This window comes from Amblyomma mixtum, chromosome 3 (assembly GCF_055824585.1).
Source record: "Amblyomma mixtum isolate Tamu chromosome 3, ASM5582458v1, whole genome shotgun sequence".
NCBI classification, from domain to species: domain Eukaryota; kingdom Metazoa; phylum Arthropoda; class Arachnida; order Ixodida; family Ixodidae; genus Amblyomma; species Amblyomma mixtum.
In genome coordinates, this window is record NC_143014.1 from 102,725,033 (window position 1) to 102,749,033 (window position 24,001).

The 24,001-nt window shown below is 43.1% G+C and overlaps 1 protein-coding gene across 3 annotated transcripts in view; it reads right to left on the reverse strand.

The window, feature by feature from the left end:
* c11.1 (maestro heat like repeat family protein c11.1) overlaps positions 1-24,001 on the reverse strand; it is a 95,456-nt gene that overhangs the window by 45,101 nt on the left and 26,354 nt on the right. For all 3 annotated transcript variants that reach the window (XM_089580482.1, XM_089580481.1, XM_089580480.1), the window contains 7 exons: positions 14,931-15,004; positions 12,472-12,591; positions 12,195-12,299; positions 11,980-12,121; positions 9,007-9,189; positions 5,384-5,553; positions 1,337-1,456 (listed from right to left, as the gene is read on the reverse strand). In XM_089580482.1, coding sequence (XP_089436608.1) covers positions 1,337-1,456; positions 5,384-5,553; positions 9,007-9,189; positions 11,980-12,121; positions 12,195-12,299; positions 12,472-12,591; positions 14,931-15,004 — 914 coding nt within the window. The remainder of the gene's footprint in view (positions 1-1,336; positions 1,457-5,383; positions 5,554-9,006; positions 9,190-11,979; positions 12,122-12,194; positions 12,300-12,471; positions 12,592-14,930; positions 15,005-24,001) is intronic.

Genomic DNA, 24,001 nt, shown 5'->3' on the forward strand with positions numbered 1-24,001 from the left:
CCATTTACTCAGCTCGCTCGCGCCAGCAGTCACTTTCCCATGCAAACGGCTGCGAGAGCAAACTTCCAGTAACCTCCAAAGCGTGCGTCACACCAGAATCCGAAATCACCGAACCATTGGCCATTCTGTTTGCCGTTACTCAGCTGGGCTGTATGCGAGGGCGCCATTTTGTTGCCTTTATCTCCATTTGCCTCTGACTGCTGGCTTTGCAATAGTATCATTATGTGTTTATTGCTTTGATCAATCAAGCTGCGCACGCACCATCATGCGGCGAACTAAATAACATGGGTCTGGAGTGGGGGAGGGCCTGGGGTGGGGGTAAGCATATGTATCGACATATATTTAAAGCCAACTTTTTTTTGGCCGGCGACGGGCGCAAGTTGCAGGGTCAACTTATATGTGGCAATATACCGTTTACAGTTAACCTAAATATAGCGAACCTCCATATATGAATTCAATATTACGAAGTTTCTCAATTTCTCAACGCCACCCCCAGTGAAGTGAGTGTAGTTGAGACCTCCATGTAACGAAGGTGGTGTGGCAGTTGACCGCAATATAACGAACTGGCTACGCCATCTATACATTCACTTGTGCTGAGTTCCTCGAAATTTGGCAGAACCACGCGAAAGTTTCATGACGATAAAGCACGAATTGACATGAGAGGAATGCCGATCGCAACGAGCGACCATAGTTGACACAACACACAGTGCTCTAGCACCGTCGGCGCACCTCCAGCGTCTTCTTTTTTGGAACATCATACCACGCGGCATTACAACAGTTCACGCTCAAAGGAACAAAAAATAACAGAGCATCAAAACAACGACATGAGCAGTGCGTGGCCATTGCCGCCGCACGGTTGCTCGTATGATTCCGGTGCCGATAGCTCTCGCACGTCGGGAGCGGGGACAGCGGAGAGCACCGGCAATGCAAGGTGAGGAGTCTGTTTCCTGGGGCAACAGGGAGGGGAAGACAGAGAGAGGAAACATGCGGGTAGAAGCACATGTCTCTGCGGTCGGTCTATGACGGCGGCGCAGCCTCGTGCGTTCTCCGCTAGCTCGGTGGCAGTGTCCCTGCCTCCGCCACCCTCCCTAAGAGTTTTTTTAGGAAGTGTTCATGTGAATCTCCGCGTAATTTGTGCACCCCCTTTGTTGAAGCCTTAATTCTAGGAAAAAAAAATTGTGCAAACTATGCGAGTAAATATGGTATATCCAGGCTCGAGCGTATGACACTGTGTGAGTTGTAGGAGAAACTGACAACTGACCCCTAAATAACTATTGGTTTACAATGCTTACAAGTGTTGTGCAATTTCTTTCCATTAAAATAATTCTGTACTTGCCTCTCTTTCTCGTGGATGCACATGGTTGATATGCTGAAATATTTTGTCCAAAGCTCCATTCACAAATTGTTTGCTGCTCACTTTTTTCATAACTGCTCCAAGCAGCTGCAGCAGCATACACTGCAGAAAATGGAAAAAAAAAAACAGTATTATGGAAATGAAAAAAAATAAAATGATTACGCAAAAAAAATAAAATACAGGTGCAAAAGAAGCAAAAATGAAAATGCTCATTACAGTGACAAAAAAAAAATACATATGCAAACATGCATATGTATCCACACTAGTACGTAGGAGTGACCAGAAATATTAAACAAAAATAACAGATCCAAGACATGCACCTAAAAATACCAAACATGGAAAGCAGTCATGGAAAAGCTAACCTGAAATGACAGATCAACAACCAAAACCAACTTGTGGCTCTCTACAGCCACAAGAACAAGAATAAATGAGATAAATAACAGCACAAGAGTCCAAAATTGCCTCCTTTTGGCTGAAATGGGCTGAAATGAAATGAAGTGGGCTCGGCAGCAGCGCATCGGAAACGATGTTCAGGAGCCATTTTTGGTTCCTGAGGTCGTTTTTGTTGTTTCCAGAATTTATGTATTGTGTGCCCACCCTGCGAAGGTCTTGTAAAAGATCGCAGTATCAATAAATAAAAATAAATAAATAAATAAAAAATGACCTGGAAGTAGTAATGCTTGTGAAGGCACCTTTGCAAAACTAAGCAAGAGACACAAAATGTATAACAAAATTTGCAGTAGCAGAAAGCGCTTAGGGACAGATCATAAGAATGATATGATAGGGTGCAAAAAAGAATGCTCTTCTGCTCGCCTGGGACTAATTATGTTGATCCAGACGCATTTGTCTGCATTCTTGTAACAGCATTTATATCATTATCCATTCATGTTCTCATAGCTGAATGGCACAACCAGTAGTTTTACAGTACTAGCCATTATAGCGAAGTTCCCCACCTATGCATCCAGCGACCACCGTCAAGTAAGCATCGAACGCCTATGATCACATAACCTCACACTTCACACCAATTTCATCATCATCAGGTGGGATGTAAGGTCAAAGAAAGATTCTGCGTGCCTGCACAGTAGTAGCCGCTGCAGTTATCATAAAGCAGCCAATGGCAACGCAGCACTTCAGCCGCATTACGGAAGACCCATGATTGTAGCCGAGGTGGAGTGTCATGCTCTGAATACTGCATGTATGTGGGGGGTCAGAGCCACAAATGTGCGGCAGGTCGAATGATGACGCATGCTCCCGGGTAACTGCCCACAAACGCGCTACACGAGGGGCTGAAATCTGTGCCAACACATTTTCGCACCATAACGCACTTTCTGTAACCCCCGCAGAACAGGAGCAGCAGCAGCTGGCGCAGTGATAATAAGGTCGCCAGTGGCAACGTGTTACTTCAGTTGCTTTGTGAGAAGGCCACGCATGCAGCCACTGTGGAACTTCGCACTGCTGTGCAAGCCCACCTTTATACCGTATATACTCGTGTATAAGCTGCTCTCGTCTATAGCCCCCCCCCCCCCCCCTTTTAGCCGCAAAAAAAAATTTGGAAAAAAACTAACTAAAATGCGCCTAGTCCCACAAAGTGCTACAAGATGGCGCCATTTAGTTTTTCCCAAACCGCATCCATTACCATCATCGTTGCGCAACACGACGTTTTCACGGCTTTCTGTTTCCGGTCTCCACGGTGCCTTGCCCAGTGCCATTTGGTCTTTGTTATCCGGTGCTTCATTCGGAAGTGTGTGGACTGCTTGCAGAATCTGTTGTGTTGCATGCGCCGTCATGTGGCAGGCTGCATGCTTTCGAACGCGAACAAAAAGCAATGGCAAGCACAGACGATCCTACACTACAGGCTTCAAACTTCAAGTGGCAAAATACGCTGAAGAATATACAGTAAACTGGAGGCCGGGCGCAAGTTTGACATAGACAAAAAGCGTGTTCGCTGCTGGTGTATGCAAATGCAAGACCTCGCCGAGACTACCTGAACCCGGAAGGCTTTCCGTGGGAAACGGTGCATGTTCCCAAAACTTGAAGAGGACCTCGCCAAGTACATCTGCACTACTTGGAGCAACGGTTTCGCGGTGTCTACGGAAATGATCCGCATGAAAGCAATCGCTATTGCTCGGCACATGAACATTCAACCTGCGGACTTCAAAGCCAGTCGAGGGTGGCTTCAACGTTTTATGAAATGGCACCAGCTCTTCATCCACCGTCGAATGACGTTGTGCCAGAAGCTGCCAGCCGAATACGAGGACCAAATAATAGGACTTTGTCACTGCATTTTGGAGGGAGCATGAGTATGACCTCTCACAGATAGGCAATGCTGATCAGACCCCTGTCTGGTTTGATGCCCCTGAAAATTGCATGGTGGAAGCCAAAGGGGCAAAAAGTGCCTCCATGTGCACTACTGGTGCCGAACGGCAAAGGTGCACAGTGATGCTTTGCATCACCGCTGATGGAAAGAAGCTTCCACCCTATGTTGTCTTTAAAAGAAAGACTCTGCCCGAGAGAAGTTCCCCAGGGTATTGTAGTCCGGATGCAAGAAAAAAGTTGGATGTCTGACGAATTAGTCATAGACTGGCTGAAAACAGTGTGGCAGAACTGACCAGGAGGACTACTATGCCACAAAGCCTTTCTTGTGCTTGACAGCTTTAGAGAGCACCTAACAAACCGAGTGAAGACTTGGCTGGAAGACTGCCGAATGGACTTGGCCGTAATTCCCGATAACCTGACAAGCGTGCTGCAGCCGCTCGATGTTTGCGTTCACTGGCCATTCAAGACGGAATTTCGGCGGTGCTACACCAAGTGGATGGCAATGGGCAACCATGGAACAACTCAGACAGGGCGGCTGAAGTGAAGCATCCCTCCAGCAAGTGTGTGCTTGGGTTCTGAACGTGTGGCGTTCACTGTCAGCGGACACCATCTCAAAGAGTTTTAGAGTCACTGGGATGTCAAATGCCATGGACGGCACAGAGGATGACCAGCTTTAGGAGCATGCCAATAAGGCGAGATCGTCCGATGGCGATTGGCGCGAAAGCACCGATGAATGGTGAAATAAAATGTTCGCATCTGTCGCCAGCTTTATTATTATCTGACACAGTAGTCGCAGTGGCGCCACAGTGTGTTAATGTGTAGCTATAGACCTGATTCGTGCATGACCCGCACCTGAGAAATTTGATGAAAAAAAGTGCGGCTTATACACAAGTGTATAAGGTAAGCGTGGACACTGCAACCACTCAAGACTACAGATAGGCAAGATTGTTCCCACTCTTGCCCTAAGTACATTGCTCTGCCATGCTGCGACCACGTCTGGATGTACACAATCACAGCATGCTCAATGCCCCATAATTTAGTACAGCATCAAGGGGCAAGGCACACTGACTGAGCCCCATACGCAACATGGACATAAGTCGCAAAAACAAAATAAATTGTAAATTGCAGGGTTTAATGTCCCAAAGCAGCACATGGGCTATGAGGGACACTGTGGTGGAGGGCTCTATATTAATTTAAACCACAAGGGTTTTTTAATACGCACTGACATCGCACAGCATACGAGCGTTTTTGTACTTCACCTCCATCGAAATATGGCCACCACAGCCAGTATAAATCCCATGATCTTGGGATCAGCAGCAAAAGCCAAAGCAACTGAGCAAGTGCAGTGGGTGCAAAACTAAAGTGCTGTTTCTGTTTGCTATCACTATACTTCTGCACATGAACACGACTGCATAGTTTTTTACTGTGGCAAAGGACTTAGTAAAATACCTGTGCATTCTTCTTTCGCATGAAAGAAATATGACACTGCTGTATCTGACAGACACTAACATGCTGGAGAGTGACTTATTAACTATCCTCGTGAACACATGTCATGTTAGCACTGTCACCATAGCCAATATTAACCCTTTTTGAAGCCAGGTGAATGCACCATAACCATTCAAAGTCAACTGTAAATGATCCCAAGGAACAACTGAGCTAAGCAAATGATATGATAGTTTTTTCTTTTCAATCCCCAGAAACCTTTGTACTAACCTTGTCCTCTGGGTATGCACCATACAAGGCAAGTTGGGCTTGCATAGCCTTCCCTAATGATAAAGTCCATTCTTCTTTGTCCACTTCCACAAAGCATCGCTGTGTCAGGTCCACAATCTGCTCTCGCCAGAATTCCTTGTCCAGACCAGATTCAGGGTTGTCAAGTGCACCTAGGAAAAAAAATCACAAAATGCTATCAAGAAGTCAGAAAAAACAAACATCTCATTTTTGGCATTTACACAAAGTAAGCAGTAATACTTCCATGTTGCACGCAATGCATCTTTAAGGCTCCCAACTTTCTGCTGCGGAAAATTTTAAATTCCGCGAATCGGGGATAATAAATCTGCTATATACCGCAGGTGACATCAAATATTATTTCAGAATGCACATCACATTATATTCGAAACCATGGTATGAATATAGTGTGAAGTTTTTTTTTATTTTCTTCAAGCTCCTCAAGGCCGTCAAAGCGACCTTCACCACTTGGCACACAAGCTGCTAGAAGCTAAGTGTTTCAATTATATTGGGGAAAAGCACACGGTGAGCAAGTGCAAAGGAGAAGGTGACTATGAATGTGGAAAGAAGGTGGTTGAGAATGAGAAGGCACTAAAAAAAAAAAAAGAGTTGTAGCGAAAGGAAAGAAGGGCAAACGAGTGCAGGACTGGCAATCTCAAAACATCGAGTAGCGGCAGTGCGGCGAAGATGGCAGCTGCTGCTGCAGGAAGGCTGCGTGCTTTATGTCACCAGATTGTGGTGTGTGCACCTGAAGCTTTGCCTTTTAAGGGGATACTGCATTTAATTACGACTTACTGTCAAATCACCGAAATTGGATTCAGAAGGCATGATTAGCTCAAGTTTTTATTTCATCTATTTTTGTTATTTTGTAGGTTTTGTGTGCACGCGCTAGCTGCTGTCCGCCCACGTGGGAGCCGTGCATGACGTCACACGTCTCACGGCAGCCCGCTCTCGTCGCACCGTGCTGGCATTAGTTCAGCTCTCACGCCTGGAAGCTCAGAGTTGGCGGCATGCAGCATGGAAGCATGAAATAGATCAAAAGTCTAGAAAGTGGCAGTGGGAGCAATGATTATATCATTCAGATATCGAAATGGCCATGGACTAGAGACACAGCTACTACCCCGCCGCCTCATCGATCAACAACGAGTAAAATGAGCCTGCAAAATGACATTTCACCCAGGCGCACGCTCCGCGTGGTAGCTGTGCATATTATAACCCAATTTGATATATGTGAGATAAGATTTCCTGAATTAGGTATTAAACGATTTCCTTTGTCGAAGGAACATCAAGGCATCATGTTCATTCATTGCTCCAGCCACACAAAAAGAGCAGCCGCAGTGCCGGGATGGGGCGGGGGGGATTTGAAATCACGTAAGCAGCGCGAACAATGGAGTGAGTGCTCGACATATAAAAGCAGCCAACTTACATCGGCATAGCGAAAAAAGTATGCAATGCACAGTTATTGTGACTGGATCACTGTTACACAGCCAGACTTGCATGCGTAACTTCCACAAACGGGATCTGGTGCGTGATTCTCGTGGCATTGGCCTTGTTAGTACACTGTCAACGTTGTTACTTTCTGATGGTCTCGGGCATGAGCGAAGAACCTCTCCGCTCAATTTTTCTTATAATTGCACATGCTCGCATGAAAACAATATTAGACGATATATTTATTTTTCTATGCATTCAAGCATACATACATATTGCTTGCGGGCGGTTTGCATGATGAATGTATTGCAAATAAGAGAGACGAGTGTGTTTATAATGTGTATTTCTGTTGTGCATTGCATCCGAGATGATTTTGTGTCGAAGGTTGTTTAAATCAGCGAAAAAACTAGAACCAGTGAACATATTTCTGAACTGTCTCTTGAGAAGGAAAATAGGTTGGTTGGTTTATGGGGTTTAACGTCCCAAAGCGACTAAGGCTATGAGAGACGCCGTAGTGGAGGGCTCCGGAAATTTCGACCACCTGGGGTTCTTTAACGTGCACTGACATCGCACAGTACACGGGCCTCTAGAATTTCTCCTCCAAAGAAATTCCAGCCGCCGCGGTCGGGATCGAACCCGCGTCTTTCGGGCCAGCAGCCGAGCACCATAACCGCTGAGCCACCGCGGCGGCGCAGAGAAGGAAAATACACGTGTAACAAATGCTGTTGTGTTTTTAGCCTCTGTAATTATGCGCACTAACATGTGCAACAGAGTGCACATTTTTTGCAGTACAGCAGTAAACTCTGCACTCCTTATAAGTAGCCTGTAATTTTTATGTAAATTAGGTCCCCTTTTTGCTAAAGCGCGGCTGTCATGCTTCCGGTCTTGCGCCTTCCAGAGAATACTGCCAGCTGGTACTGCGAGGTGGTGCACAGCTGACCTGGTAGATGACGATGTAGCGCTTGCGCTATCGTTTATTGACTGCCATTACCGTTCTATCGAGGACAACAACTGCTTTCTCCTGCCTGTCTGCAGGTCTTCAAGAACGTCTCCCTCAAAGGTATACCTGACATTATGAATGGCAAAGCATCAGGTTCAAGGCACTGTCGTTTTTGTGGCATGATAAGGATTTGCAATAGATAAAGATTTATGTCGTAGTCGCTGTCGATTAAACTGCGACAATAAAAATTTGGACCTAGAAGGTTTGTTGCAAAGGCTAGCTGCATCACACAGATCCATTCTTCAGAGCTTTGCATCTTTTGGGAAGGTATGACATTGCGTGTCCCTTTCCCCGCCACACTACTGTTACAGCCTTTAGCGGGATAATACTCTGGCACCCCCACCCTTCGCTTGCCTGGCAGCCGCATGGACCAAATTCAAATTAAAACTCCAGACACAAGCAGGGGCACTCGCAGTGCGTCCCCTTGCAGCTGCAGCAGGCACATGCCGAAGCGGCCAGGCCGGCCGGGCACGGAGGAAGGGGATGCATGACATCACAACCTCCAAGGAGCAGTAGTTCAAGGCACCGCCGACAGGTGGACCAGTTCAAAGAAAAAAATGAGAGGAAAAAATGCTTTATGCTGGCTTCGTGCAAAAAACGATGCGGTTTCAGCCAGCTTCGGAATGCCAGCTTCCATTACAGTAGAAAATTAGACCGCCTAAAATTTAATGCAGTATCCCTTTAAACTTTTAAATAATGTCGAAGTATATGTTTATTCCGCATTTTAGCAGGCCATCGGCATTTTTTTTTTCTCGAGGTAGATGAGGGGGACCCTGGGCCAGGGTTGGCCTGAACATTTTAAGGTTGGGTTGTAATCGTAACACTTCTTTCAAAATTCTCCTGACATCTCAAACCCTTCCCCCTCATGTTATGTGTACAAATAAAGTGAACTAGTCATTTTCCCACCGTTCTGTCATTCCTATACTGACGTCCGTAACAACAGTAGAACAAAAAATGAGATGTCTGCACACACAATTCAGCAAAAAATGCATAAATTTTGCAATTTTTTGCGGAATCGCGAGAAACAGTGGCTCATATAAATAGTGAACAAGCTAATGTTTCATAATTTCCTTAGAGCAAAAACCAATGAGAACAACAAATTATTAAACATCCCCCAGCTCACCATGGCTGTAAGAAAATCATAAGCTAGCATTTTGCAGACTGGATGCAAAAAACCTACTCTGCAGCTGAAGAGTCATCTGGGGCAAGATGGTGTCCCACAGAGCCACCAGGTTACGGTGCACCAGTGTTGGCAAACAGCGCAACAGGCGTAAAACATGGACTCCTCTGTGGTGATGCATCAAGGGGGAGCCCAACACGACCAGCAGACGCGCCAAAAGAGCCTGTGGCTTAGGCACATTTGCTGCATGGCAGAGAAAATAAGGGTACAGTGAGCTCGCACCAAGAACACGCTGCCTACTCAAACAGACAACAATTTCCCTTCACACCAAAGCAATGAAGAATAAGCACATTAAATAGAAAATATTTTGGCACAGCCTTTGTCAGTACATTCATCACGCATGTCACCATAAAATAATAATTAGTTCTCTGTCCACACCCAGCTCTGTTTCCCAATGTCTCTACAACTATAATGTATAACCCTCCCCAGAGTGTTTGTAAATCATGTCAACTACTCATGAGAGGCAGTGCCTCTTAAGTTTTCAATAGCTATTCAGAAAAGCCCCCAAAATTTTTTCACTTTTCACTACCTCAATTTTCTTATCACCTTAAAAATAGCAGTACAACCAAGGACTGGACAGTACATTAAAGAGTCACAGTGCACTTTCTCCAAAAATTTCCTAAAAATGGCTTGAAGGCAAACTTACTGAAAATAGAAACTTTGAAGAAGTACAAATGGATTCAGCTGTGACGCTTTTCATGGGACCGTGGAAAGAAAAAACGTACCGGCCAGGAGATGTAGTAGCTGGATACAGTGCATGCAAAAAATTGTACATTGTTGCATGCTTTTTTTTTTTTTTGTCTTGTAAGCGCAACATGCTTCTCTGGAATCTGTAAGTTCTGCATGCGCAGAACGTCCGAAACACCCTGCGATGGACATCTCTGTCCATCTGAATAGCTGTCAGGGATGTAGCACTGAGGAGGGAGGCACATGTGCTACTGCGATTGTTGTGCGGCAGCCGCTTTAATCCTATACATATCCTCATCTATTGGAATCTAGAAACTGCGTATTGTAAGCAGCAGAGGCTAAGAAAAAAAAAAAAAGCAGATTACTGAAACAAATGCCCCAGACCGTCGGAGCCAACCCACGCAACCGCATCTTGTACAGCGCTACCATTGCAACGCTGGTTGCGGCATAGTTTTGTTTATGCACCTTTGGTTGTTTGTGCTTGCGCCACAGTGGCAATGGAACTGCACTAACAGCTGCCACCCATAAGCATGCAGGGCATCAGTGTGGATAGAGCACCAAGAGCTGCCGAACATGGTGGCTCTCAAGCACCGATGGTGTACCGAGTACCATTTTGGTCAGCATGCCATCACCGTGTTGCACACGTTAAACGCGAGCTGTCAAAGTGCTGGAACTAGGTGCTATCGTGAGGTGACATCCACTACGTACCATGCAACGTCGTTGTCTCAACTGTGAAGTAACAGCCGAGTCTGTATTACATGAGTTTCTATGAGAGTTACAGCGGGACTGGCTGACAACGTAGCAGCCGGGAAAATACAACATCCGGGAACGTAACAGCAGAATTCTAGTGCATACTCCCAGCAGAATATAAAAAGCAAACAAACAATAAAAACTTGACCTGTGAAAGAAGGCAAAAGTATACTGTGCTTGGTATGTCAGTGCTTTTATGACAAATTCCCCATTATTTTCATTTTTTTACCCCGCCATCACACTGCGCCATCATGTAGTGAAAGGTGATACTAAAAACTATAAAAGCCACCGGAATTAAAACAGCTTAAGATGAGAAGTACTATTAATTTCTGCAGTCATGTCAGTGCTTCCTGGTATAGCCAGGGTTGATCAGTGCCCCCTTATTATATCCCAGACAAAAAAAAACATATTTTAATGTGTACGTAAAAATATATTAATAAATTATTCAGTAATTTAGTTATCAAGAGCCGCAGCGGTGGCACAGTGGTTATGGCACTCAGCTGCTGACCTGAAAGACATGAGTTCAATACTGGCCACGACGGTCAAATTTCAATGGAGGTGGAATTCTGGACACCTGTGTACTGTGCGATGTCTGTGCACGTTAAAGAACCCCAGGTGGTGGAAATTTCCGCAGCCCGTCACTACGGCAGTCCCTCATTGCCTGAGTTGCTTTGGGACGTTAAATTCCCATGAACTAAACCAAGTTATCAAGGAAAACAGCAGGTATGCTTCCCAAAGATATAGAAATGTGCAGTGAAATTAAATAACGAGTGCATTGATCCCATGTATAAACAGCAGCTTCCTCTTTTCATAACTGCTCTCCCCTGATTCGGATGCTCCTCAGTTCCTCCCAAGAAAAGATTTCTGGCTAGGCCATGGCTTCTTATTGCTGAAAGAAGGCAAAGTAAAGGAAGATGGGAAGAGAAGATGGCAACTGCCACCTCAAGAGGCATAACCCCCGCTTGCCATCCATTAACTGGAGACACACACTGTTCTACTGGCCACAAAAGTTTACAGGATGCATGTTATTCTTGCGCTGCCTCGCGGCCCAGCCACCTAGTAATGTTACTAGCTGATACAGCATGCTAGTTCCCAAACACCCTCAGATATTTCAGCCGACTGGCTTGCACGACTGCTTCAAAATAAATTTTTTTCCGCACATACGCATCCCGTAAAATGTTGTGGCTGATAGTACCGTAAGAGCATGTCTTAAAGAGTACCGAAAAGAAAAAGGACATTACTTATTCCTTTCAAGGACAAAGCCATTTCTCTCTCACAAAACTGGAAAGTACACAATTACAAAAAAACATGCAGAAATCAAAATAGACAAGGCACAGCCCCAGTGCGAACTAGTATAAAGAAATATCTCAAAACAGGCAGCCAGATTCTGAGCTAACTTCATGTCTTTCAACTAAAAGCTTAGAAAGTCCTTGAGCAAATGTAAAATGTCTCCTAAAACAGGTTAATATTAGACAATTCATGGCAAAAATGTCTTTGAAAATCAGTGAAACATGTGAATAAAAGTAGGGAACTCACGATGTTTCTCATAGTTGATCTCAATTGGGTAACCTGCTTCTCGCTTCTTTGAAGCAAAATTAGCAAGGCACTTGCAAATAATTCCCACAGCTGGGGTCAACTCTTCACACAGCAGATACTCAAATAAAAAAGGCCACATGAGCTAAAATGAAAAAATCCACAAATGAACAACTAGAACAGCAGGTGAAGGTGGAAGCAGCTTGCACATTACCTACCTTGTCTATGTCATCAACAGTGGTTGTCAGAAGCTGCAAAACATTTTCACACATTGTCCGCAGTGCCTCGTTGCTCACATAGTCAAAGTCTGTGGGGCGCTTGGCCTGCAGAAGGATGCAATTGAAGGCATGTTAAAAGAAAACAGGAGGCTGCCTCTCATTCCCTGGAGTTGTAGGCACAGCCAGACATATCAATGACAACCCTGTCACAGCAAAGAAAAAAAAATGTCATGCAAAGTAACATAATACAGAGTCAGGAGAGGTGCAAAGTACTCACCGTATCATCTGGAAGAGCACATTGCCGAACTAGGAACTCAATCATAGAGTGCCCACCATTTGCATCAAGGTAACCATGGTGTGCCAGAGCAACAATCACCTGGGCCAACACCTTCTTTGCCTGCAAACAATGAAATGAAAAGAAGCAAAAAGAGGTTGAAAGCCCAGCTTGAAGTTCAATCACTTTACCATGAAACCAAAACCATGGTGAATAAGCAGCAGGGATGAAAACTTGGAAACAAGTCTCCTGCCAGTTTCTGCAATAGCAGTTTCCTCTCAATATGAAAACCCAACAGTAGTACAATCCCTGTCATACTTGATGTAAGCCATACTCTGACATCATGCCAATCAGCCCAATGTTCACCTAAGAATTCACATTTTGAAAGAACGGTCTTACAATGGTTGAAAGCACAACTGTGACTTCCAAATGATTACAAACCAGGCAAGAAACCTAAAAGAAGAGACCTCATGCAACATGCTGACATTGCCATTCATCCGTACATGTGCAAGCAATGAAATTTTAACACACATGACTGTGGTCAAATATAACAAGGCAGTACAATATTTCTAAAGTACACTTAAAGTACACTTGTGTCATGTACGAGTGGCCTGGGGCTCGAAACCTGGCATTATAGTGCACGCAAATTCCTGTGGATCGTATTTAACTCCTAATGCTTTTAAAAGCTGTATTAGACCCACCAAATAACGGCGATTGCAATAAATGCACAACAGAGCATGCCATTCGAGTGCTCTAGATAAGTGTGTGGACAACTGTACAAGGTCTCTCAGCATTTCACCTCCATCGAAATGCAACCACCGCGGCTGGGATCGAACACGCATCATTCGATTCAGCAGCCGAGAACCACAACCACCGAGCCACCGCGGCAGCTTAAATCTACATAATGAACTTTGTAAATACATATTCTGTTGGTTGGTGCCAATGGCCAGTTCGTAGCCCTGGACAAGACACTGCCATATTAGTTTTTAAAATGAAGAAAAAGCCATTCTCTAGAGATCTGCGCACAACAAAATCCGGTGCTTTTTTCCACACAAAATGGAACCTGAGCACATGAGGCATGCAGGAAGCGCGTGTAAATGCAACATCCACTGGTGGCATGTTGCAGCTCCCAGTGCTAATACTATACCACTCCATGCGCTTTCTTTTGCTTTGTCGCTCGGTGCAAGGAAAAGGATAGTCATCGATAACTGCGTGCCTGTTATCTTTGAGAGCACCACAGCAAAAGAAAATTCACGTCGTGGTACAATAAAGCATGCAGTTTGAATTTGGCACCGTAGTCATTGCAACACATTACCAGAAGACGTTGCATTTGCACCAAGCTTCCTGTGTGCCTTATGCACTCAGTTTTGATTCTGCGTAGAAAAAATCACTGGATTTCCTCATGCTGCAAAGCTTTAGAGACCGACTATTTCTTTGTTTCAAACCTGGCATGGCACTGTCTTGTCCCAGGCCACAAACTTGCAACTGGAACCAACCACCAGACTGTGTTAATAAATAAGTTGATTAGTAATTATAAATTAATTAGCTAGATAATTAATATGATTTTTAAGAAAACTGATATCCACCACAGCTGAAAATACATTCCTGAAAAGACTTCTTTATTTCAAACATTCTATTTTAAGGAATTTTTAAAGTGCTCAGTGTCATCCGGTATATTTGCATGTGATAAAAATAAGCAGTTCTTTCAGACGACAGCTAGTTGCGTTGCTGTCAACATTAAAGGTTGAACTTAAATTGAGGACAATGCAGAGAGATTTGGAACGAAAAATGATGGATGTAATGTTTCCTCCTTTCGTAACATAACGTAACCTCCTTCGAGTGCCAAATGAAGTGATATTAATTTTAACAGAGGCACCAATCTTAAAAGACAACAACATCGCAGCCATGCATAGTCACTAGAGATCCAGAAATATCAGTTGTCCAAGGTGCACAGTTTGTCAAGTGCCTTGTACAATTCCCTCCTGGCAGCACCCGCGGCATATCATGCAAGGTGGCCAAGTTCATAATCTCACACTACAAAATGTACTTTCAATGCATTATTTCGCCAGATAGGCTACTAAGCCCTAACTAAGGAACTGCAGGCGTGGGACGTCAGACTATGTTGGGGCTGTTTTAATTTTCTATCTTCCTGTTTCCATATAGCCTCCCAGTAAGCACACCTCACATGCAATACAACACTCAGGAAATCCGTTTCAAAAGCTCGTATCTGTGGTTTACAATTATAAGAGTTGCACATACACATACACCTCAATTCATTTCTATACTTCACTACTTTTCAAGCACCAGAACAAAAAAAAACAATAAAACAATGCATATTCATTATACAGGCAGGAATGCCAATTCCTTGTGCTTCAGCTGAGACGCTGCCTAATTGTGAAGACCCGCTTTAAAGCAAACTTCTACAACTTTAGACGAATAATGCTCTTTAGAAGGTGTTTTGCCTTGTTGCTTGGTTCGACGAATGAAGACTGCAGGCCACCAATTATGTTGCGCATCCTTTCATCCAAGTTGGGATCTGCAGTGAGCAGCATAGGAAAAAGGAAAGGATTGCACAATCAAACATACAAGTTTTATGTAGCATTGGAGGGACATGTGAACAAATGTACAAATGTACTTTGCAATTATAAACAATGACATGACCTAGCACCATATTCTTGCAAATATGCTCTGCCATGATGATGCCACTTCACAGCAACGAAGACCCAGTGGCAATTCTTTCATTCCCTTCACAGAATTTAAAGCAACTGAAGCACATAAAGGATGTACTAATTCATGTGCTTCATCCTTCACAGAGATGTGGAATAAAAATGCTTCAAATGAAATAATGCGCTCCTTAGATGGCAAAAATAAAGGACTCAGCAGGAAGCACCACCACTGAAACAAAACCGTATTTTCCCATCCATTTAAAATCATCTAAAATGCATAACCCACAACACACAAGGCCAAAGCGGCTTTGAGGCAATACCACAGCACTGCTGTCAATGGAACTTGGAGGTATTCACTTGCAGCAAAGATGTAGAAGGGCAAGAAATAATTCATCCCTGCTCTTGTGCATACGCTAATAAATCAGTTGAGAAACATAATGGGGCCATTTAACTTGTTCAGCATGGGTGCTCTTGAATTATGGGGTTGCCTCATCCATGCTGCTTCAGCCCTTCTGGTAGCGGGATGCCCGCAAAGCACCGTAATAACAAGGCTTTAACAGGGCAAGAGACCATCTTGTCTGCCTGCTCGATACTGGGCCTGCATGGATATCTAGCCCCAATAAAACAAAGTATATGCACTACCTGCTTAGAAACTCTCCACTGAAACTGCCCTTCATAGAATCAGCCCCAGTATTTTGTGCTAAGCACACAATTTTGTTCCTACTTTGCATTTTTTAGCATAAGGCAGGGAATGCCTTGCAATGACATTTTGAGAGGAGCATGAACTATGAGCAGAAACTATACAATGAATTGTTTTCCATGCTTAGCTTAGTCTGGTAAGTTATAATACTTCCCTGCAATTGTCTCACTACACAGGCCTCTATGCACTGTGATGCATTAAACATGCATGCACGCACGCACTCACGCACGCACGCACGCACGCGCACACACATGCACACACATGAAAGGTATTAAAGACAAAATGTATACAGAATATTCAAATATTCTGATATATCAAATGAAAATAGTGAACCATCTTTTACAACTACCAACCCAAGAAGTAACACTGAATGTATTGCACACGAGCATGTTTTGCACACGAGCATGTTTCACACATAAGCAGTTGCACTCCCTCTGAAATGTCTGTTTGGCTTCGAGGGTATAAACATATAACACTCCCACAGAATTTATATGAAAATAAAAACTAAAGAGAGCAGAAATTACTGCAGACCATTCATAAGCTTAATCTATCATAAAATAAATCCCAAAGCTGACCCAAGGCTAAACTAGGTTTTCACAATGCTGGCAGCAGCAATTTAGATTCTTATGAAAGAATCATTCGTAGCAATCTCAAATATGCTACATTTTCTGGGCAAACATTCTCAAAGCGACATAGTGCAAATCATGTAAAAACTGACAAAGAAAAAACCAGACACTATACAGTTTTGAACCAACAGCATGTACCTTAACCCCTATGAAGTAATGAAGGAAGACTACTAATCAAGCCCACAACACACATCATTTCAAGAGTCTTTGTTCGGCTCAGCTTCAGAATGCCTAGGAAATTCTCCAAACTCCTCCATTGCTTTCTTCCATGCAATAATGATCACATATGCAATTACATTAAGTGAGTTGGCATGTTGTTTCCTTGCTAGGTGGCCTCTCAACTGTGGCATCATTTTCTTTTGAGCATACCTTGAGTGCCTGCCATCCACAAAATCATCCAGTCAATGCTTTTTCACATGCAATACACACTGTCTACTATGCTAGGCTACAAGCAACCCAAATCCAAGGGCAATAACCTCATTACACACACCAACATTGAAACAAATTAATGCACTGCTCCTTAAGGGCACTTTCTAGGCAAATATCCATGTCAAGCTTGCTGCCAACATACAGACACAGTAATATTGGCAAGTTCGCCAAGACACCAATGGACAGTGAAATGGAGGGGAAAAAAAATGAAGACAAGATGAAGGATAACGCACAACCATCTCCCCTTCTTGAGTGGGTCCTGCTAAAACTGTCGGCAACATGCATTCCACACACATGTGAGCATTGGATGAGGCCGCAGAGCGGTGATAACCAATAAGAGTTCATTATCATGTGACCCATTGCTTCAAAAACATTGCTCATGAGAAAAACAGTCCTTATCAGTGAGAAAAAGTGGAGATGCGCACCAATGGACCTCAGCCATGTTCATAGCTACTGCTGATCAGCAGGGTCTTTTACTGTGCAGCCGTAAAATTGGTCACTATTCACTACACTTTACCGAAGCACTTTGCAGGAAGCACATGAAGAAAATAAGTATGCTGTTGAACATTACCTACTCTCCAGTGCCTATTACAGGTTGCGGCCAATGACACACCCAAGTTCATGCAGCTATAGTTGCAATCACCCTTAGCAAGTGGTCCCAGCTTCATGCACTTTCAACATACCTGATAATTTGTTCAGAACAGCAAAAACACCCATTTCCACTCAGAACAACCTTACCTTTTAAGGCCTGCACCTGGAAAGCTACAGAGCTGCTAAACTTGATGCCACCTTTAACCTAGCTACTGTCTTTCACTGTTATGGACAACAAACTTTGCTGTCCCCATTTCAATAGCTTCCCGCAACCAAATCCTGAAGTTACTACACCCAAGCATGTAAAGCTGCTTGATGTGGTTTATTCCTTGCATGGCACAGCTGAAAGAAGCAGGCCTAATGTGATAATGGCAGATAGACGTGAAAATTCTCAATCATACTAGCACATTGTTGACAGCCTGGTTGATGCAGCAGATGCACAAGATTGAGTGCACTACAAAAGAACCAAACATGCCTTCTTTACCTTTAATAGTAGAAGCTCATGCAGAAACATGCAACAGGAGCACTAGAACCTAAAGCCGAGACCTATACCTCACAACATCCAGCAAGTACTGTTGAGAACAAAAGTTTGGAGACATGCAAGCAGTGGCTGGAATGCACCCTAGCACTACTTAGCTACATGATTCCTGGCAATGAACTGCCACGCTGTGCAAGCACATTTTTTTTTTCTTTTCTGCTGGCCTGGTCATCTGCCTACTTCAATCTGACATGCAATAGCTTGACATAAAAGGGGAAAGCTTCCAATAAGACAGGTGCTCTCACACTGCCATCAGAGCAAGCAACACAAGAAGACATTTGCACTGAGCAGCACAGACTACTCTACTTAGACCTTTTTTGTGGAATACAAGAGGATCTTGATCACACGAATCTCACGGGATCACGAAAAAATATTTGCATAATCCGAAGTTGTTATCATTCAAATCGAACAAAATCTGAATGCAGAAGCACAGGAATGCATTCGCGCAAATGGAAATGCAATCACACGGATGCAATCATTCAGAGACCAAATTTATTCATGGCCGTCACCACAGCTCACTGCATGCAGTGCGTACCACGCGACTGCCTATCCTATGTTTATGTGCAGGTAGCGCTTAGTGCTCGAGGATGTGGTTGCGGCTTATGTGCTAGTATCATCCACTGTGGTGCAGGAGTGTGCTCGGAACATCCCAAATTCTGCAGATTGTACATAATGCACTAATACCAGGGAACTTTAATAATTCGTATCATCCTGAAATTTGTATCAACCATGATCATATCATTCAGATTCTACTGTACATGGTGTCAAAGGAAACTAACTATGTAACTCACTGTGCACTGAAGTCCCAACCCAAAAAAAAATGAGGCACTATACATTTCTGCTTGTAAATCATTCCTCTTTTGATTGTGATTTTATCTTATTTTTATTTTCATGATATGAGTTATTATAGGAGGAGGTCCTTAGGTGTCCACCATCAGGGGGACCTCCTGTTGGTAAGTGCATGAATAATACAAAAAATGAGGCAGCAAAATTAAAGAAGTGCACAAAGAGATCCTAATCCTAAAATAAAAAAAATGCAATGCAAGGAGCTTATGAATAAATTTGTTAACAATAGATGCATAACAAAGAATACAAAATAATAAAAACAATAACTACAAATACATAGCTAGCATAGAAAGAGTGTTATCGCTATTAATGCGAAAGCCTTATTAGGCCTAAGACTCGCCAGTGTGTCCGTCCCTCCACGCGAATTTGTCAATCAAGCATGTGAAGTCACAAGTCGACATATACATCATGAAGGGAAACTTGTGAGTGGTGTAAGTGTCCATACCTCCGCGCGAGCTGTCAATCAAACCTAGTTAAATATTAAACAAAGCAGCACCCCACATATGGTAGTATACCTTCCTTCCTTTATATATACTCCAGTGTGTCAGGAGTTCAAGTGGGACCAGTGGGTGACACCACTGGCACAGTTGTGGACAACCTAATTGGCGTAGAATGTTCGGAGTGGTATCAGACGATTAGTGCCTTATGGAGCATAAGATTACTAGTCGAATCAAAGTGTAGCCCATCACAGGAATTTGCACACACGATCATTGGTTCCTTAAACCGCGACTTCTTGAAGCTTCAAACATCTATTATGGCCAAACTAATCGACGTAGGACATTCGAAGTGGTGTCAAACGATTTGTATTCTTGCGCTGTATATGTTGGCACCAAGAAAGTAGATATCCGGATATAACGAAAAATTTGTACCAGGTATAGCGAAGATGGCTAATGAGTTAATAATTAACTGTACAATGGTGTAGTATGTCGTAACTCAAAATTGATGAACACACCGGATATAATGAAGGTGTAGTGTATCGTAAAACAAAATCGGTTATAACGAGCATAACACCAAACAAATGCACACAGTGAAGAATTAGAAGCGTTCCAGAGAGCTCAGCAGGATGGCATAAAGGCTTTTGCCTAGCTGCACGTAGGTGACTCAAGTGCTCCCCCTAAATTTTTTTAGAGAAGAATACAATGCAAAGTAAAAGAGGAAGGAAATCATTTGCAAAATGCACAAATTCCCAATAAAAGTGAGAACCAATGAAAAGTAAGTAAAAGCATGAATATTCCTTATGACAATGCAGTTAGTAAAAGTACCTCTTCAATGACTGATGAAATCAGCGTGAGGTGCACGATGTCAGTGGGTAAGATTTCCAAAATAATATCATTGAAAAGAACACTTATTGCTTAACATAATTATTATAAACTTTTGGAAGAAGCAGTTTATCATGTTTAGAAAATCTGGTTATACATGTGTTTGAGAGATGTAGAAGATGAATGTAATTAATCATGAGTTCATTATTATAAGCATGATATATGTCCTGCTAATTTAATCTTAAAGAGCCACATGCAGATTCACATTTCTGGAACACTGCAACGCACAAATTAGGTGGTGTTTTCAACCAAACTTCGTAGATAGCAGCAGAAAGACCTCCGGATCGCGAAAACAAAAAGACAAAGACTCAGATTTTTTTACCAATTTTCAGCCACAAAGAGCCATGTCCGCTGCAGGTCTAGCGGTACAATATTAACGTGTGAAGTGGTCGATTATTAAGTAACTATGTGAATGGCTCATTTTTGTAAATGGCACAGAAGGTGAATCTGGTATGTATTTCCCTATGATGATAGGGAATAAGTAAGATGACTGTGTATGCAGTATATCAATAAGATGTCCCATAGTGTAAGAGAATACCCCTGATGGGATGCTGACGAAGTAGTTGAACCTCGATATAACGAAGTTGAAGAGATTACTTCGTTATAGTGGCAGCTTCATTATAGCTCGTGTTGACCGAGCTTCCAAGGGGAATCGTCATTTTTCTGTTATATAAATTATTTCGGTATAACCATTTTGTTATAATGAGGCTCAATTGTATTAAAAGCCACTTACCACAACCAGCACCATAGCATCTTCCCATGTTGTTCAATGCCTAAATATTTATCGGCTACTCTTTGTTTCTTTTACAATCCACTAGCTCAACCTGCTGCAATTATCTGAGTGTGGCTACACACTTGTTTTTTGGAATGGACTGTCATCAATGGACTGCGATCAGGGTGCAGTGGCTCACCGTGCAGACTGATCTAGTTAGCAAGAACATTACTGAGAAGAAGGTTCAAAACAAACATGAAAAAAATGCTTCCCATATTACCATGCATCGTACAACAATATCTAAAAAGACCAGCCCATGTCATTCATTATCAATGCTGTGTCAATTCCTGGGCACTCAGGAAAAAGTTTTTTTTTTTCTCTTTTTGGTTTTACGGGGAATTAATGTCCCAAAGCAACTCGGACTATGAGGAATGCCGTAGTGAAGGGCTCCAGAAATTTCGACCACCTGGGGCTCTTTAACGTGCACTGACATCACACAGTACATGGGCCTCTGGCAATTCACCTCCACAGAAAAAAAGTGCAACTGCAGTGGAAGCAATACCCCATCCCTCTTTTGTCAAGCAGTCACTGTTATACCAAACAGACCAGCAAAACAAGTCAGCACAGAACAAAAGACATGCACGTGCTGGCATCAGTGCTACGTGTTGCACTGCCAGTCAGTGCTGGAATGCATTGTGGCAACTCTATATGTGGCCATTCTTCACGTGGCCTCCAGACTACTACCCTTGATAGTACTATATTACTTTACAAGTAGTTCCAACTTAGTGGGTTCATTCATGATCTGCCATTCATGCCATTCATGATCTGAGATAACCTGCCATGTGCGCTCCACCCCATTCTTATTCTTCTAGTTATTTCCCTCCCATGATACGGATCAGCAGTCACTACCTGCCCTAAGTAGACATATTCCCTTACCACTTCCAGCACCTTGCTACCAATTGTGAACTGCGCTCCCTTGCAAGACTGTTGAACATTACTTTGGTTTTTTGTACGTTCTGCCTGTCCTACTGTTCTGCTCTGCCTGTCTAATTCATTGATCATGCTTTGCAGTTCATCTCCTGAGTGACTCAGCAAGGCAATGCCATCAGCGAATTGCAGATTACTTAGGTATTCTCCATTAACTCTTATCCCCAACTGTGCACAGTCCAGGCCTTGGAACACCTCCTGTAAACAAGTGCTGAATAGCATTAACGAGATCATCTTTCCCTGCCTGACACCCTTCCTTATTGGAATTTTATTACTAACTTTATCAAGGATGTATGTGTGAGTGCATGATTTTAGACACTTTGGATTCCACCAGCCCTTGGTTGTCAGGTTAACACAAATACATTCAGCAAGCATATTTATCATTTATCTCAGCCTGCAAAGTTTTGCTTAAATTATGCCGCAAGAACACAGTGACAATGGGACAGATATGTGGAATTTAACTCTTTGCCTACCGTGCCCATTAACCGTCAGCGATATGGCTGTATCATGCGGGCTATCTGCCCGCATGATACAGCCACATGATCCAGCCAGGTCAGTGTGGGACCCACCCTTATACCGTACATCTGTTCAGCAGCCTGGCATGGCCTGGGGCTATGTTATCAAAAAGTAGCTATATTCCACTACAGACTAATCCCTATGTACTTTTCAGGCTACCACATGCTCTTGTTAGTTAGGTACAACTACAACTAATTCCCACATGAGAAAATAATGCATCAGGCACAGCGTATACTTACCTCTGATTTTGCTAAGCTGAATAAGAAATCCTGAAAAATGAAGGTTAGCTAGCACTTTCCAGTCAGAACACTGAACTTGCGCTGACAAATAAACCACCAATAAGAGACCTTAGACAAAAGTATGCAGCTACACGTCAAAACAAGAGCACGGCATGTTACTGAGAATGCAGGTAATTCAGCTTCTACAAAAAGCATACAAAAAATCCTTGCTGCAGGATATCCATAAAGAGGCATCCTTAAACATCCCAGGCATACTGCAACTTTATTGAACAGCATTGCAGGGCTCCTTTAATTTGTTAATTACTGGTACAGAAACTGCTCTGATGAACAAACAAGCCAAGATAAACTATACGCGACTTCTGAGCGCATAGGGGTGCTGCATTTATTTCCCCCCCCACCAAAAAAAATGTAATTCTTCCATAGAAAATAATAATCGTGTGGGATTAATAATAATATTGCAGCATAAATGGCAACAGCAAGTACAGGGCTCTCTTTTATATGTGGGCCATCTGGCTTGAATAAGACCTAATTTGCACACACGAGCCAGACCCCCTTGTGCACACCTATGCCTATGGTGAAATAAAATATGAAACCATGCTCTCAAAGCAAACTTTCCTTAACAGAAGCTGATAGCAACAAGCTACTATGCACTGCTTAAATTATGAAGCAAACAAAAATTTCCCAATGAAAGGGTAAATTTGAGTCTCCTGCCACACACACAAAAAAAAATACACGCAAGATGGAGTCAAAAAAAGTTTTTTTCTACAACATACTGCTCTTAAAGAGATGGTGCCCAGGTCATGCCATAGGCCTGTAAAGTTTGAGGAATGCCAAATTTGCCAAAAATCTGCACTGTCACACACACCCTGAGCAACCAGCCAGGAACCTAGTGCTCCAGTCTGCACTTGAATGTGTGGCTCATGCACTATACCTTTCAATTTTAGGATATTTGCCCCGAGTGCACATAAATCAAAGTTTACTTACTCAGTTATATAACAAGGTTTTGGTTCAGACAGCCCATGTTACCACTTAGTCTGCACAAGCATGAGCAACAGGCAGCGCTCAACTGCTACTTTATTGCTGATATCCGCTATTAGAACTAAATGCTATTCTTCCAACCTCTAATGCTGACTAGCTGGCTCTACACCATGACCTGGCAGGGCTAAATTTGCATGACCTTTAGTAACATAACAAAGAAGCACCATTTACTAAATACTAGGGGTGTGCGAATATCAAATTTTTCGAATACGAATCGAATACGAATACTTGGTTCCGAATATCGAATTGAATATCGAATAATCAAAGACAGACGCATTTAACCACTACAAAACATTATTTGAGCACCCAAGAACATCACAGTTAAA